The sequence below is a fragment of the Cervus canadensis genome, chromosome 10 (genome assembly GCF_019320065.1).
Source record: "Cervus canadensis isolate Bull #8, Minnesota chromosome 10, ASM1932006v1, whole genome shotgun sequence".
Classification (NCBI taxonomy): Eukaryota; Metazoa; Chordata; class Mammalia; order Artiodactyla; family Cervidae; genus Cervus; species Cervus canadensis.
Genome location: NC_057395.1, coordinates 3601088 through 3618827, shown reverse-complemented (window position 1 = coordinate 3618827; position 17740 = coordinate 3601088). Strand labels below are relative to the sequence as shown.

Here is a 17740-nt window from a genome sequence, read left to right as displayed (position 1 = left end):
GAATCTACAGAGAGTACTTTAAAAACATCTGATCTAAAACAGTATTTTTCACACTGTGGCAATATGTGAAGGGGAGAAGTGTCAAGTCTACAGGATTCTAGAGGGTCCCACCCCCAAACACAGTATCTACAAATGGCTCCAACTGTGTTCATTCTGAATTCCTATATTAGATTCCATTTGAAGAAATGGTTCATTCTACAGGCAAAACTGCAAAAACCACAGACATTCCCAATTTGAGCTATCCTACGTGCTTTGAGTAAAGTTACACAGAGGCACTCATACCTTGTCTATCAGATCACGGTTGACACAGTTGGGTAATTGCTGGAGGAAAGCATCTACTATGAGCTTGAGATGAGATCCAGTGCTGGCTTCTTCATCCTCTTGTTCTAATATGAAATTGGATTTTAAGTAGGTTCGGAAATATACAAAGACAATGTGAGAATAAAAACCTTTAATAAGATGTTATCTGAGGCACAGATAATCTAAAGCACTTTTCTTATGAAAAATGAAGCACTTTTCAGATATTACCCTTGAAAGAAAGGGTATCTTTAGAATCATAAGCTTAAATCACTAGTCTTTATCAACAATAAAAGGGCAAACTTTTACATGAGAAGTCATAAGTTACATGTAGTTTTAAGAGCAGATCTACTATTTTTATCTGTTGAACATCCACTTTCCCATGTCTTCAATTAACAGTATGATCACTGCTTGCCCTCAAAGGCAATCCACAGGATTCTGCTGGGAAAGGGTGCTGCCCAAGCACAGATACCATTACTCCTCTCGCCACAGGCAAGCATGACGCAGGACTAGCCAACTCCTTCCAAGATATTTATATACAGACAGTGGGAGAGAATCCTTCTTTTTCTCAGATGTCACTAGCTGGTCTGAGCCGATGGCACCCTCCAGCCATGCCTCCCTCCCTTCATGACGTGGAGAGCTAGAGAATGAATCTGCAGTAGGAAACAATGAAGCCCACAGAGAAAGGCAACCCTGACAAAGGCATTCTCCTAATAAAGAATCCTAACTAATAAAGAAACTTGACAGAAGTATTCAGGAAATAATTAACTGATATTTTTATTACTAAATACAAAACATTACTCAATAGTAAAGATGGATAAAAGTGACAGATGAACTGATATACCAATTGTCTTTATATCTCTCAACTTTCAAATGCATTTATGTTAAGATTGTAAAGATTATATCAGAAATAAAATACATTAAGGACAATGCTAAAAGTACGGAAGTGCAAAAAATATTAAGATTTAGATTATCACTAAAGTTTGTAGTCACATAATATGGGACATGTAGTGTTTCTGTTCTAAATCAAATTCCAAAAAAGTGAGGGCCTAGAAACAACAGGAGAACAAGGAATTAGAGTAAAGACCCATATTCACAGGCAAGAGCTTTGTGTATAAACACTAAACAAAAGTTAGGAATTCCCTGGCAATTCATTGGTTAGGACTCTGCATTCTCATTGCCTAGGGCCTGAGTTCAATCCCTGGTCAGGGAACTAACATCCCACAAGTGGCATGGCATAGCCAAAAAATAAATAAAACATTACATTTTTTTAAAAAACATCAAAAATTAAAATTTTGGGCAAAAGTGTTTACCTTGCTCATCAAGAAGTTTCTTTGTAAGATCTTCAGCTTCATCTCCACCCTCTAGCTCCAATGTGTCATCATTAATTTCCAGGTTCTCCAACTCAAGCTCCAAATCATCAGGACTTGATACCTCTTTATTATCCTTAGGTTCCTTTGTCTCTGTTTGAAATCAAAGAATCAGTATCTCTGAATTAAAAGTCATATTGAAATCCTGCTGCAAAAAATTAAATATTCACAAAATCTGCAACATTTTTCTTAGAATCTACATTTATATCTGGCAAATTTGATGTTTAAATTCTTAAAAATACATTATGCTCATGGAGGACAAAAACCATAATTTCTTTGTGTATGCCATCTGTTCAGTGAAGAAATGAATGGATGGATGGACTGATGAATGGAGACATACAGGCCATAAGGATTTGTGGTAATGTTGAGGAGAAAATAAATCTGATTAGATAAAGTGGACTCAAATTAATTAAGATGCCCATATTATTCCGTCATTCATTTAATCTAGTGACTTAATGTTCATATAACAAAACTAGTAAGTAAAAAAATTTTTTTTACAAATATTATTTTGAAACTAAAATTTATAGCACTTTAATATAAAAATTTGTCCTCTAGCATTTACCTTTGGAATCATCTTTGCTGGACTCTTTATTCTGACAACTTTTTTCATTATCTTTAAACAAGATGGCTGGAACAAAAGCTTTCAAATCAATGAGGTTCTCGTAAAAATTCCGAGCATCTTCATCTTCCCATATACCACCTTCTAAGTCATATTCTCCAGGTTTACCAGGTGTAAATATATCAATTCCAGGCCCATGCTCTACAGTAAAATAAATCACAGGGAATTAAAACCAACGAATCTTCAATGTTTCAATTAACAGATACTTCTTCAGTCAACAAGCACTCTTGATTATGCATGTAACCATCTTTACCAGAAAATTGAATTCTGTTTTAAGTAAAGCTCTAAACCAGAACAGATCAAAGAAAAGTACAGGATAAACATGCTTTTCTCTTGAAGTTTTAAGCAAATGATATGAGATTAAGTATCTATTTGATATATTAGGCCCATCTTCACAAAGCTTAAAACCAACGTAAGAAATACATAAGCCTGGCAATTCCTAAACATTTAGCTTGAAGTCCCACCTCCGCCGTGAAGCATCTTTACTACTCCCAACACTCTGTATGATTTTATCTCAATTATGTTCGCAAGTTTATGGTTTATCTTACCATAAACCCTTAAGAAGCATCCCTCCTTTAGGTATTACACTTGGTATAAAACAGATTGCCATAATGGTCAACTGATAAATAACTAGAAACGAAGGGAAGGAATGATGAAGACATATATACATATTTCAGTAGGGAGTGGAAAACCATGTGTTTGTACACACACACACAGTCTACATTTGCATACAACTATAGATGCTTAAAACTCAGAACATTAAAAGCAATTTCCTACTTCATGATCACAAGACCATTCATGATTTTATCTATTCTCACTGTACTTCTCTCCAAACTAGAATTATAAGAAAATGATCATGCAGATTAAAATTAACCCTGAGAAAAATTAGATTATTCATTAAAAGTCATTTAGGAAGAACAGGACAAAAACAATAAAGTACTGGCTCTCTAACTCATTACTTACATGCCTTACAAAAAAACATATTTAAACACAGGACACTGAACCAATATAAGAGAAAAGAGTGATAAATTTAATTTCTTTTTAACAAAAACATAAAGAAGAGCAGGGAATTTCCTGGCGATCCAGCAGTCAGGACTCTGAGCTTTCACTGCCAAGGGCTCAGGTTCAACCCCTGGTTAGGGAACTAAGATTCCATAAGCTATGCTGTGTGGCAAAAAAAAAAAAAAAAGCAAAGGACAAACCAGAAGACAATACTGGCAATATTTATACAAAGGAGTTAATATCCATAATATAAAGAGCTTCTGCAAATAAAGTCCAAATCTCAATAGAAAAAAATGGATAAAGCCTCTGAACAGATAAGTCAAAGAGTATATGAAAAGATCCTAACCTCAGTACTAATCAGGATAATGCTAAATAAAACAAGCATTTATTACTTTGACCCATTAGATTATGTTTAAAAGATTGATATCACCAAAGTAGAAAAATTACCAAAGGTATAGAGATCAATCAATCAATCAATTAAATAAATGTAGAAGTGATATAAATGATATAACTAAGACAAGGACATTAAAACAGTTATTACAACTATATCTCACATTCTCAATAAGCTAGAAGATACACTAAGCATACCGGAGACCATGGAAAACATAACTAGCTTCTACATCTCTACATGAGAGTATCATATACCATAAAAGGAAAAAAGAGTGATTTGGAAGACACAGCAATAGAAACTAACCAATACTAAACAGGGCAGAAAAAAAATACTAAAGCACAGAGAAGACAACTTCAAACATAGTGGTATTTGAATTCCCATAGAAGGGGAGACAGGAATAGAATACATATTTGAAGAAATAAGGTCAAGATTTGAGAAATTTGATAATTATAAACCCAGATTCAAGAAGCCCAACAAACCCCAAGCACAAGAAACATGAAGTAAACCACACCAAGCCAGTATCATAATTAAGTTCTTTAAAATCAGTGATAATGATATTTTAAAACAATCAGAAAAAAATACACATTATTTTAAAAAGAACAAAGACACGAATGATAGCAGCTTTCTCACTTCAAACAATGAAAGATAGAAGACAGTGGAACAACATCTTTAAATACTGAAAGAAAAAAAAAAATCTCACCCTAAAATTCTGTACCAAGTGAAAATATCTTTTAAAAATGATGGCAGAATTTTGTTAATTTTGTTGCATAGCATTTACATTTATACTGTAGTAGGTATTATAAGTAATCTACAGATGATTTAATGTATATGGGAAGATGTGTGCAGGTTACATGCAAATCCTAAGCCATTTTATGAGGGACTTGAGCATCCTCAGAGGTCCTGGAACCAGCTCCCTGAAGATACCAAGGAAAGACTATAAATGTTTTCACAGTATACAATGGATATTTTCTTATTGAGGATGTAAAATACAAAATACCTTCCTGTATTATAAAGGGATACTTTACAAATACTTCACTCTTAAGATTTTTAAGTAAACAGGATTTTCAGATAGTTTTAAAATTAATAATGTATTAACATTTATCAACTTACTTCTCAAGTAGTTGGTATAATATATTAAAGCAATGTATTAGGAGCCCTACCAAAAAGGAAGTTTAAAACCTTTGCAATAATATGAGAAATAACTCATTTTACAAAATGGTAAGTTTATCTTATAAAACTGCAAGGTAGGCTTTAGTTCTAAGTAACAATGTATAATACACCATTCAAAACAACTAAATTAAAAATAAAAATAAACATAGAAATATTAGTATCCCAAAGGTCCAATCCACCTTATTACCTGAGAAATATCGTGAATCTTTATATAGTCCCAAATACGGTTTAAGACAGGCCCTGTTAGATACAATCTAAGGATATCTATTACAAAAGAACCTAAAGAAACCCATCATATCATTATGAGTTAGGCTTCACTGCTCTAAGCACAAAGACTTTTCCATTCAGAGAAGCATTTTAAGTAGCTTTCCAAGGTTTTTATTAGGTCTTAATACTACTTCATTAAAAAAATTTTAAAGGCATTTCAAAACATCCAATTTCAATAATACACATCTGAGAAGACTAGAGAGATAGAAGTGATTAATGCTTACTAAAAAAAAAAATCACAGTGTTTATTTTTAAGGATATCTTACCTTCTGGTGTTGGTTTATCTTGAGGAAGATCTGGCATATTTTCATCCAAAAGGTCTGCTAAAGATTGAGAATTTGCCAATAGCTTTTGATAAGACATAGCAAATTCTTCATACTGTTTATGTCTATCTTCACTTAACTCCCCTTTAGAATGTAGAATACGCCTATAAACAAATGATGAAATAATCTGACAATCTTATCAAAACAGATGTGATCATCTATTATTATACTGGGAATGTTCCGTAAAATCTGAAATTTTCAAACAAGCTTATTAGCACAACCTTCTTTAATAACCTATGTTTAATACTTAAGATGTATCTGAAAATCAAAACTTACATCATCAAATTCACCTAAACAAACACATTTTGTAAGCAATTAAAATTTAACATTGGTTCTTCAGAAAATATGAAGTGTGATTAACAAGTATGCCTGGAGAAATACAGAATTTAACAGTATACCACTAATCAATTTTTAGTATTTTGTTACAGTCATATACCCCAGATACACAAGTTGGTTTTCAAAAACAGGTTAGAGACTCAGTACCTTTAAACTTTCACAATGATTTGATTCAAGATTATCTTGAAATAGACTGCATCTTCCCTACAGTGAATTCTCAATCTACTATGCAAGCACTTTTATTTAGTCATTTAACAAATATCACGGGAGCAACCCACTTAATCAAGGACAGGCCACTCTGAGGAGCAGAGGACACAAGTATTCTTCTACTCTGCAACAGTTCATTAATAAGCCACCCCCCAGTTATTAACAGAAATGTAAAAGTAATGAAAATTTTCAATTGTACAGTCAAGTAAAAATTTTACTATATTAGCTTAGATGGTTGAAATGTCTATAATTGGACTCAATTTTTCTACAACTAAATATGTAGTAGTGTAAAACATGAAATTTATAAACCTTAATGCAAATACAATACGGATTTCAAAAAGTCAATTATAAATTGTAAACTGAGTCATTTTCAAAAGTAATATATAAAAGTATTTTTATTCCTTGAGTTTTCTTCTGAACAGAGAAGAAAATAAGTTAGATCGGTTTTTTTTGTGTTGTCCTTTTCTTAAAAGTTATATAAAATTAAGTTTTCATGAAGAAAAAATCCTTGCCTACACTTAATTATCTCTGCTTATTTGGAACGTTTCTAAACTTCCCCATCTTCCCCCATTCTTATCAACAGGAACTTCTGTTTCAATGCTACAATATTTAAAATATTAACATTTTCTATTTTTAGGAATATCAGGTCCCATTTACAAACACTAGATAGATCAATACAAAGAACAACTACAATTCATTAAATCCAATCCTTTTTTCCCCAACATCTGGCCTAGTAGGATCTAAACTGAGAATTTTTCACTTATTTTCTTATGATTTAAATACACATTAGACAATATCATTTTACAAACAAATTAGTAAAATGCCAAGACAGTTTAACCATAATAATCCAGGCCAAACAGTATTCCTCTAATAACACTGTCATTAAAGAACAATTTCTCTCTTCAAATATTTATTTCAAACTAACTTTCCTTTCATTAAGCTTTATGAATGAATTTTTTTAAATTAAAACAAAAACTCAAGTATTTAAAAATATTCAAGCCATGAAAAATGACTGACATTACTTCAAATGAGCTTGGTAGAACTTTTAGTTAGAAGTCACATCATTTTTCAAGTTAAAAAAGCCATTAAAATTAAATAAATGATTTGAATAAATTATACTCAAAAGCAGGCTACTCTAGAATGTTCTACAATTAGGAGAAATATTAATAAAAATTTTTAAAGTTTATTCAGAAGCAAATTATGTTAAAAGGGATACAAGTTCCAAGGAATTTCAAAACCTCTAATGACAACTAAGACTCAAAATTATTTCGGTGCTTAAAACAAAATTGAAAAATATCTCAAAATACCATAACATGGAACTTTACTTCTCTAATAATTTGGCATTCTGGTCATTTGAAGAAAACACATCCAGTTTAGGTTATACAATATTCACTAAAGATTTATGACATACAAGCTGTAGCAAGACGGTGTCTATTTTATCAAAACAGAAAGTGAACACTTTTTTCCGTATCAACCTCACTTTGAAACTTTGGCCTGGACTTTGCATCCAGTCAAATGACTGAATTCTATGAGGGGTCCCTATGTGTGCATTCAGCTCCTATCCAGTCCTCATGCGCGCGCAGGCACACAGTCACGTCTCTTTGCAGCTCCAAGGACTGTAGCCTGCCCGGCTCCTCTGTCCACAGAATTCTCCAGGCAAGAATACTGAAGTGGGTTGCCATTTCCTTCTCCAGGGGGTCTTCCCGAGCCAGGGATGGAACCCACATCTCTTGCGTCTCCTGCATTGGCAGAGGGATTCTCTTCCAGTCAGTCCTCCTGCAACCAGTTAAAACTCTGAAGCTCCGGAGATACTCCTCGCTCTCCTCAAAACCTCAATTCCATGATTAAACTTTTAATAATACTAATTTACTTAACTACTTAATTCATACATGTTTAGGTTACTGTCTAATAAGAACAGTCCTAGAGGGCAGGGGGGCTTAGATTTTGGTTGATTTTCTAATAGAACCTTACACTCTACAGTCAGAAAGCAGTATAGGACAACAATGAAAAGGCATTAGAAGAGATCCATTATATACAAAACATACAGTGTCATATGTATTTTCCTTGACCATTTATTTAAAATATATTTCCTTAATATCTAATTCCACAGCATGTAGTAAGACTACAAACTTCAAGCAGAGAAAGAAGCCATCGCAGGTGCCTGAAAATTCAAAATCCCTAGTCATTTAGAAGTTCTAAAGAAATTTAAATGAAACAATTTCTAATGAATGCACTATATAAGTCAGTTCTTATAAGTTTATGAAGTCCACAGGAAATTTTTTCAGTTTGATTAAATTTTAGAAGGCCTGTATGAGGGAACTACACATACACAGCACATCTGACCAGAGTACATTTTCTGTATATCAGTGTAAATCTCACCAAAATTTCTTATGTGAATTCAAATTCCATGGGAATATAACACTAAGCAAAATCAAGCTGAAAATATGGTTCATAATGTATCATTTTAATTATGATCTCTTCAGAAGCACATCTATTACAGAAAGTTGCACTGAAACCATTCTTTTGAGGCTGTCATAAATCAGAGGTCAGCAAACTTTCTGCAAAGGGACAAATAATAATTTTAAGCTTTGCAGACCATATGGTCTTTGCTGCAATTACTCAAGTCTGATGGCATAGCACAAAAGCAGCACAGACAATATGTAAACAAATGAGTGTGACTATGTTCCAATAAAACTTTATTTATGGACACTGAAATTTGAACATCATGTAATTACTAATCTGGCCTGAAAGCCAGTTTGCCAATCCTTGTCATAACTGGAGATAACCAAGTACAACTGTTAAATATATTATAAACAAGTTCATTCCCTCTCCTGGTTTCACTGCATGATAGGGAGGAACTGGTACTATTTTAAAGATATGAAAAGCAAGCAATGAAAACAAAATTAATTCAAAGTCTTATTCACTGTAAAAAAAAAAAAAGAAAGTAGATGTCTTGCACCTAAAATATGAGATATCACTATCTGGGAGCACCTCTAAGATACATCAGTCCTTGATTTCTGGAGTGTTTTTTATATTATATTTAACATTAATTTAATATTGTAAATCTGACTATCTCAAATAGTCCATTCTGGAATCAAGCAATATATCTCATAAGGAAAGCCACATATTCCTCAAAAAATTCTTATATTGAGACATTCATTTTTTTCCATTTTAAAAATTTTTATTATTGCCTGGCCTTCATGCTACTTCTTTTATTTTGTACAGTGTTTATTCTGTTGCTTTATATTGCTTTTAAAAAATGAATTTTTAAAAATAAGCTATGAAAGTTTAAAAAGTTTAACATACACATTTTGGGAATCATTTTGGCACAAAAAGAAATTCTCATTCGAAAAACTTTCTGAAGAATTGAGCAGGCAACATTTATTGATACTTACAATGTGCCAGATACTGTTATTAAATGCCTTTACACATATGCATTCACATATGCATCATTCACACGTACCTCAGAGATATGGTGCTACTGTCATCCCATTTTACAGAAGAAAAAAACCAAAGCACAGAGATGTGAGGTAACCTGCCCAAAGTTACAGAGTAAGTGACAAATCTAAAACTTGAACCCAAGCAGTCTGGTTCCAAAGTTCATTCTCTTAACTCCTGGATTACACTGCCTCTCAAATTATCCACTTGGTACCATATATTGAATTAGGATGTCTCTCAAATGCATATATCAAAGGCAAGTTGTCCCAAACCAAGGTGCTGGTTTTATATTCTCTTTTGGGTCCTTCTTTTATTTGGATTTGACTTATAAATTCTGAGTAGCTAATGGGTTTATTAGACACCTTAAACAAAATGCAGATGAAGCTGAATACTATGGAGGATGTGAAAAATAAAGAATGAAGAGATAAGAAAGAAACTGATTCTGTCATTTGCTATCAAAGTCATATTGGGCAAGGTCTTTAATAACTAAATCTCATCTATCACCTTCAAAATACAGGTATTTCTTTCAAGGGTACTGTGAGGATCAAATGAGATCATACACCTGATGCACTATATCAAAGTAAAACAGTATTTTCATGAGGGAAAAAAAAAAGCCAGAGTCCACTGTAGCAAAGGCAAGAACTTAAAATTTTAAGTATTATTTTAATCTTCTTTCAGCCAAATTAAAAAAAAAAAAACTTGAATACAGAAAATCTATTTTAGCTTTGTCCTTAACCACTCATGTAAAATAACATAGAACACATGGCCAAATCTTGAAAAAATAACCATGAAGCAGACCCATGAAAAACTACTAGGTTTCACTTTTCATCTTTACTGTTCTATCAAACTCTCATGAGAACTTGAATTTTCTTCTGGTTTCATTTTAGAATTTGGTTATGAATGCTGAACAATCTTATATGAAGAGAGTAGAGCAATAGTTAAGCATAACTGTCCCCAGAGATTTATTAATCAACTAATATCAAAGTCATTGACTCAGAATTAGAAAATATCTAGAAGGAGATATCAATTTTGAAGTTGGTTATGAATGCTGTACAATCTTATATGAAGAACACAGAGCAACAATTAAGCATAACTGTACCCAGTGATTAATGAATTATATCAACATCACTGACTCGATTAGAAAATATCTAGGAGGTAACAATTTTGAAACACTTATAAAATTGCTAGTCTCTGTAAATATAAAGTACAGTGATACATAACATTTTAATAGTGCTTAATACTTGCTGTTCATTCGCTAAGTCATGTCCGACTCTTTGCGACCCCGTGGACTGCATTTAATAAACAATCTTCCTGTAAAGGCAAGGTACAACTTAACCGGAAAGAATATGAAAGGTAAAAGCAATACTACTGAATGTCAGGTGAATGTGTTTTCAGGTTTCAACACTGTTAAAGTAATGCCTCATGAATTTGCATTAATAAAAGAAACCTCTCTGGTTACATTAACAAGGGAAAAGTCTACATTCTACCTACATTTTTTTCCTTCCAAAACTTTAAATCAAATCATTTACTGCTGTTGAACTGAGCATGCCATCATGAAGGTCATAATTCACCAGTACTGAAAAGAAAATGTGCCCCCACTCCCACCAATAAAGGAGAAAAAAAAGAAATTAAGACAATTCAGAATTATTGAAGCAAGTATTCTTAGTATCTAAATTCATGATTTCACTATACTGCAAAAAATTAACTGTTACATAATTAAGTTATATCTAATAAAATTAAATCATTTATTCAACCAATTTTTATTAAATGCCAAAAAAATACTAGGTTATACTACCTCAATGAGAATAAAATCTCAAAGTACAAAGCGTTTCGAGTATAAAGTAACAGCACTGAAAATAATAAAAAATAACACTTGGCAAGAGGTAAAACTATTAATCCTAGACTGGAAAATACTACTAGATGATATTTTAAATGTGCAAATATTAATTTTAACTCTTCAGATCAATTACTTAACCAAAATGCATTTAAAAATAAGATTTTTGTACTTAGCAAGTACAAAAAGCTTATAAATTCACATTTATTAGAATTCACCCAACCCTAGGATGAATTTTATTGCTGGCTAACAACCGTAAATCCTCAGGGGCTTGTAACTAATACATATCAGCATAGCTAACAGCAGAAAGGAACAGCTGAGACTCAACAGGTCTCATTCAGTCATGCCTTCATTCATCCATTATAGTGTTTTTAAGAAAACACGAGAGGTTTTATTACTTTTCTTTTAATTGGTTAAATAAATTTTTAAGTATAGACTTCAATGAGTACAGACTAACACTTCACAATCCCTAAGCACCATGCCATCTCCCAAATTAACCAGAATGATCAAGAGCATTTACAATTCATAGATTGAAAACACAGGGTATTTCATGTTTTTAAAAACCATCATTAAAGACAGTGGATAAAGGCTTAAGGTAGTTTAACTACATGAGTCTTAAATACTCACTAGCTTGGCACCTAGATTTCTAGCATTATCATGCCTAAGAGAAACCTGACTGAGAAAAACAACCATCTGTGATCTATTCCTATGATAGAGAAAAACTTCAAAACATCTACTGGATAATGATTGGCAGAAAGAAACTTCTGGAAACTGGCCATTTTAATTGTAAAATACCCTCTTAGAAGTAAGGAGACTAACATTAGGCCAAGTAGGGACTCTGCATTAATCCAATTCCTCCTGTCTTTGCTCAGTGAGGCACTTAAATCCTCACTTACAAAGGCTCTTCAAATTGAAGCTATCCTAAGGCATGAGTGACTTACTAAGCTGTATGCCAATTGTTTTCTACACTGTGATTAAGATTCTCACATCCTCCAAATAATTACATATAATTAGACAGTTCCTGTGATAAAATAACTGCTCCCAGGCTAAGGTCAATTTACATTTAGTAAATAGCCTCCTCTAATAACCAACCATAGGTCAACAGCTCTGTATTAACACGAGCTAAGTTTCTAGGAAAAGGCCACAAAGCTGTGGTCTCAACACTGTATCCTGATTCAAAATTTTCTTCTGTGACTTTAATCATGAACAAAAACAGGTCTGCCTATCTAATCTAAATGTGAAATCTAATCTAAATGTGAACAGTGGATAAGTATAATTAATAATATATACATCACTGAGATTTCCCTGGCAGGCCAGTGGTTAGGACTCAGTGCTTTGGGCACTCAATGCCGTGGGCCACCATTTCAATCCCTGGTCCTAGAACTAAGATGACAGAAGCCATGTGGCATGGAAAAAAATATATATATATTTATATCAATTATCACCATCAATTATCATTAGGCTAACATAATATGCCAAAAGTACCTAAAGTTTAAGAATTAAGTCTGTATCAGGAATAAAAAATTATGTCTCTAGTTCAAAGTGAAGAACTGGCTTGGCAGCATGCCATTTGAAAAATTTGTCTTTAGGTATAACAAAAAGTCAAAAGACTGCAGCTATAAAAACTGTAGGCCACAGGCAGAAAAGAAGGCATCAAAAACAAACATCCAAAGTGTCTGAAAATCAGGCAGTAAACTGAGGGAACCAGACATACTGAGCCTGGAGAAGATCGAAGGGAAACACCTTGGCAGTCTGCAAATATTCTGAGACATCATGGTGTAAAAGAAGAGACATGTCCCATGCCAATGCTTCTCAAACTATCTGTCGTAAAGGAATAATTTTCTTTCCAGTCACTGCACAGCTATAAAATATAATGACAATATCATGGCAATGAAAAATTGCTATCAAAATGTCTAAATGTATTGTCTCAGTTTCTCTACTTAATTCACTGGGAACAGGTAAACAGTTCATGGAACCCCACTCAGAGTAGCTTTATTCTGTCTGTACCAGAAAAAAACAAGTAAATCAAAGGGAACCATTATATGGAGAGTTAAATTTCAGCTTAAATTCCCAGCAAACAGGCTAGGAATAGGTGTGTCCAATAGTGAAATGGCTCAGAGCACTAAGTTCAAGAAGTTTTCAGAATAATTTATGTCAGATAATCTATTAAATGGATTGCATTTTGCATTGGAAGGATGACTAGATTAAATCATTATAGACTCTAAGACCCTAAAAGCTTCTGTGAGGCCAATCAAAAACAGAAAATGTAGAAAGGATACATGTATACTATGGCTGAGTCTCTTTGCTGTCCACCTGAAACTATCAAAACACAGTTAATCAGCTATACTCCAACACAAAATAAAAAGTTTAACTAAAAAAAAAAACTTAGAAAGTTGCCAAAAAAAAAAAAGCATACTTTCAAAATAAGCTGTGACGTATTAGATAAAACATATAGGAAAAGGAAAAAGACTATACAAATGACTATGTAAATCATAACTAAGAAGGCTAATATATGTGAAAATTATTAATAGAGACACACTACTTTCTTTTTTAACCCATTACTGACTACAGAAGTACATTCTGAAGTTGCCTCTTCAAAGTTTAAAACAGTCCTTGATATTCAAGAGCACAAAATGAGGACTTTTTTTTAAAGAAACATTAAGGAACACCACTGCCATCTTAAATTCTCACCTCTGAGTGAGCTTCAGCCACCACAGATTTATCCATATAGCCTCTGCTCCTATCTTATCCCTTACCTAAGTGAACAACTGGCATACACTATTGCAGTCTTTTGTGGCTAAGTTAAGCACCTTCTAGAGGTAACTACGTAAACCAGTCCTCCCCAACTACAGGTTTAAAAGAGTAAATGTTCTCCCCACACAGGAACTTTACAATAGGTGCAAAGTATTCAGCCAAAGGCTACCGCTTGTTGCCTCCTTTCTGCACACCTTCAGCCCTGCTCCACATACACACCTCCATACTGACCTAATATCCACCAATTGCATCAACTTCTAGCCTTTTGATGCCTTCTAGGTGCAGATGATACACAGTAGTCTACAGTATCTTATAATCGAGGGTGGCCTAAATTAGGGATCTTCACCACAGGCAAAAACATTATTCCTTTAGAATTTTGAATGGATGTCCCCAGGAGAAAAGACTCCTGTAAATGCACTTTACATAGTTGCATTTAAAGAATTTTTTCACAGTTACTTCGGTACACTATTTTTCAAACTTCTGATCTAAGATATCACTAATGTATGACCTATTCTCTTGAAAAGAGCAAGTATCAATGGTGATGTCAATAAACTAAAATACAAAACAAAAGCAAACCTGCTATAGAAAAGAAACAGTGAAACACACAAAAAAATAATAGCAGATAAGTTAAAGTGATAGAAAAAGAAAACTTATCCCTCAACGTTAAGGAGATTTTTAAATCACAGTAAAAATCCACAATGTAGACCTCATCATATACTTACCCAATTTCTTTTTTTTAAATCAGAAACAAAATCTATCAAAGACTCACATTTAAACATGAGTACTTAGACTATTATTACCCTGTGAAATTTTCCTGGAATGTTAAGAAATCACCTGCAATAAGCCCTTTTCCACAAGTTCTTTCAGTGGCATGAAGACTTTACATTTTTTAAAGTATGAGCTCCAAAATAAATTCTCAATTCTGAGAAACATTTGAAAAATCACCTGTTTTGTCTCTCAGTATTCTGTAGCTCCCTGTGGTCCCTTTTCAGATGTTTGGTCAAAGACGTAAAGTATTCTTTTAAAAGATTCTGGAAAGGTTGCTGTTTCTCTGGACTAATTATCTCACTAGGAGGAAAACTCAAGTTAAACTTCTCTGCAGCACTCTTTACTTTCCTTGGTACAAGTCCAGCAATATCATCTCCACAATGTCGACAAAAACTAATCACCACAGAAACATGAGTATGGGATTCTCGATCAGCATTAATAATATTTTTCAGCTGTTCATAGATTAAGGAAAGACCTTCCTTGTCAGTGAAAATCCCAACTATTGTCAATTCTGCAATGAAACGCAAATCAGTTCTTAACTTGGTAATGTTAGGTGTTTTCTCTTCTTTCCTGGCTTCAAAATGTTTTTTCCAAACTTGAAGAAGTGATGGGGCAAAGTCGGCGTAGCGCTGGTGAAAGAGCGAGCATAAATGCACAGCACAATTCACGTCGGATATTTTTAGCTTTGCTTCCACAATAGAAGCTACAGCCTCTGCAATGTATTTGCTTAAATTTAGGCCATTAAAATCATGGGACAAGGAGTCTCTCTGTTGTTCCGTAATAGTTTTTAGTTTCTTGACAAAAGCGGTATTTTTCTTCAAACTCGAATCTAGTCGGCTAAAGAAATTTTCCTCTGGTCGGTTGTCTGGAGCATTTTGGTTTTTGCTACGAAGTTCTTTCCTTAACTGATGTCGTTCCCAAGCTTCCTGATGAAGCTGAAGGGATTCCTCTTTCTCTCTATATAAAAAACAAACAAGTAAGTAAGATACCTTGTATATTTTGAAGCATAACTGGTGAATCCCATAAGAGTGAAAGCCAATGAAAAAGTAATTAGAAAAGCAACAGAATCCAAGAGGAACAAAAGATGCAAAAGGCCCTTTCATCACTTTAAAGACATCTGATTAATGACAAGATAATGAGAACTCATTCTACTGATAACACCAAAAGTGGCAGAGTGGAGCATTTTTAATAACTAGATTAAAAATCATTCTGCCAACTGGCAAGCTAAATGAATATAACTTTTTACTTGTCAACTGTAACTCAATAAAGCTGAAAAAAATAAATGGATAAAACACAGGATTCTTAATACAAAAAAACAAAGTAATATGTTTGGGAAAATATAAAACCTAAACCAAATAAAAGCACTGGGGAAACAGGGAAAAAAATCCACAAAAAAATAATTAAAGAACAAAATTACAAAAGAATACATTAAAATGCTTTGAGTTAGGTACCATTTTTCCATACTTCAGCATTAAATAAACCTCTCTTAATAAAAGTACCTTTCTTAATAAAAGTTTAGGCCTTAAAATTCAAGTATAATTAAAAGCTCATTCAGGAACCAGAAAAACGATAGGATAAAAGCACTTTAATAAAAGGTTAGCAGACTTAGTTTATCCTGAGAAGATTTAAAAACAAATCTACTTATGTTTCCACTAAAAAGATGGGACATGTTTAAACTGCAGTAGTAGTAAAATAACTTGGGCAGGAGTGGGAGAATGGGGATAATCTGAGGTTTCTGAGACACCAAAATATGTAACTTTAAAATATATATTTCTAATAAAACAGATTTTCATCTTTCTAAGATAACCATTCCTGAGTTACTCTATAATTCTACAATTTTTCCACTAATAGCGATATGCTATTATCGCTATATTATTAGCTATATATATGCTAACAAATATATGCTATATTTCCACAATATGCTAACAAAGAGTTACATCTATCACTGAAAACAGGGACATGAATCTCTTGGAGGCCTCCCAGCCACACAAAAACAAGACTAGCAGTGAGAATACTTGTTAAGAGAGTATAACTCATTACTTACATGCATTCAATAACTCAAATATCATCTTTATTAAAAATACTTTGATATATAATGTATATATATATACACACAAAATGAAAATATTTATACTTACATATTTATTTATTTACAGGTGAAATAATGTGATGCTTTAGAATACTCAAGGAAAAAAAAGGGTAATTGCAGATGCTGGGTAGATGGGAAGGGGTACTAATTTATTCCATTCTATCTTTTACATGCTTGAATTTTTCCAAATAAAAAGTTGGCATTTTGGTTACTATTGTTTTTTTAAGCTCTTTGTTATCGGAAGGGTGAGAGAAAAGTTAATGGTGAAATGCAACATCCTTCCAAATTATTTTAAGTAAAATAAGCAAGAAACTCTCAAGAATCATAGTTCTGAATATTCCAAAACTATTGCTATTGCTTTTCAGACCTAAGACTCCAGTTCCTCATTAAAAAAAGAGGTACTAAAGAACTCTGGTAAGTAGGTAACTGAGCTGTTCAAGAGATTCATAAAAATTCGTATTTGCAAATAGCTTTTAAATTACATATATGAAGGGAAGAGCCCATGCATTATTGGATTAGGTTTCACGCACTATTCATCAACTGTCATTTCAGCTACATCCTGGTAGTCTTCCTAAGAGGACTACCTCATTTTTCACCAGTTCATTATGTCACTTGCACAGATTTACAAGGTTACAAATAGATTTTGATAAAGATAAAAAAGGGAAGCATTTTGGAATTGTACTTAAAGACAATGGTTTTAAGGTCAGCCTAAGGTAAGGTAAAGGTAAAGTTGCTCAGTCGTGTCCGACTCCTTGCGACCCCATGGAGCCTACCAGGCTCCTCCGTCCATGGGATTTTCCAGGCAAGAGTACTGGAGTGGGTTACCATTTCCTTCTCCAGGGGATCTTCCCCACCCAGGGATGAACCCAGGTCTT

General features: G+C 33.3%; 1 protein-coding gene across 1 annotated transcript in view; it reads right to left on the bottom strand.

Annotated features, from left to right (window-relative positions):
- Positions 1–17740, bottom strand: part of UPF2 (UPF2 regulator of nonsense mediated mRNA decay) — a 90350-nt gene that overhangs the window by 66477 nt on the left and 6133 nt on the right. The window contains exons 3-7 of the mRNA XM_043480684.1: positions 14954–15733; positions 5383–5543; positions 2230–2427; positions 1611–1760; positions 283–386 (exon numbers count right to left, since the gene is read on the bottom strand). Coding sequence (XP_043336619.1) covers positions 283–386; positions 1611–1760; positions 2230–2427; positions 5383–5543; positions 14954–15733 — 1393 coding nt within the window. The remainder of the gene's footprint in view (positions 1–282; positions 387–1610; positions 1761–2229; positions 2428–5382; positions 5544–14953; positions 15734–17740) is intronic.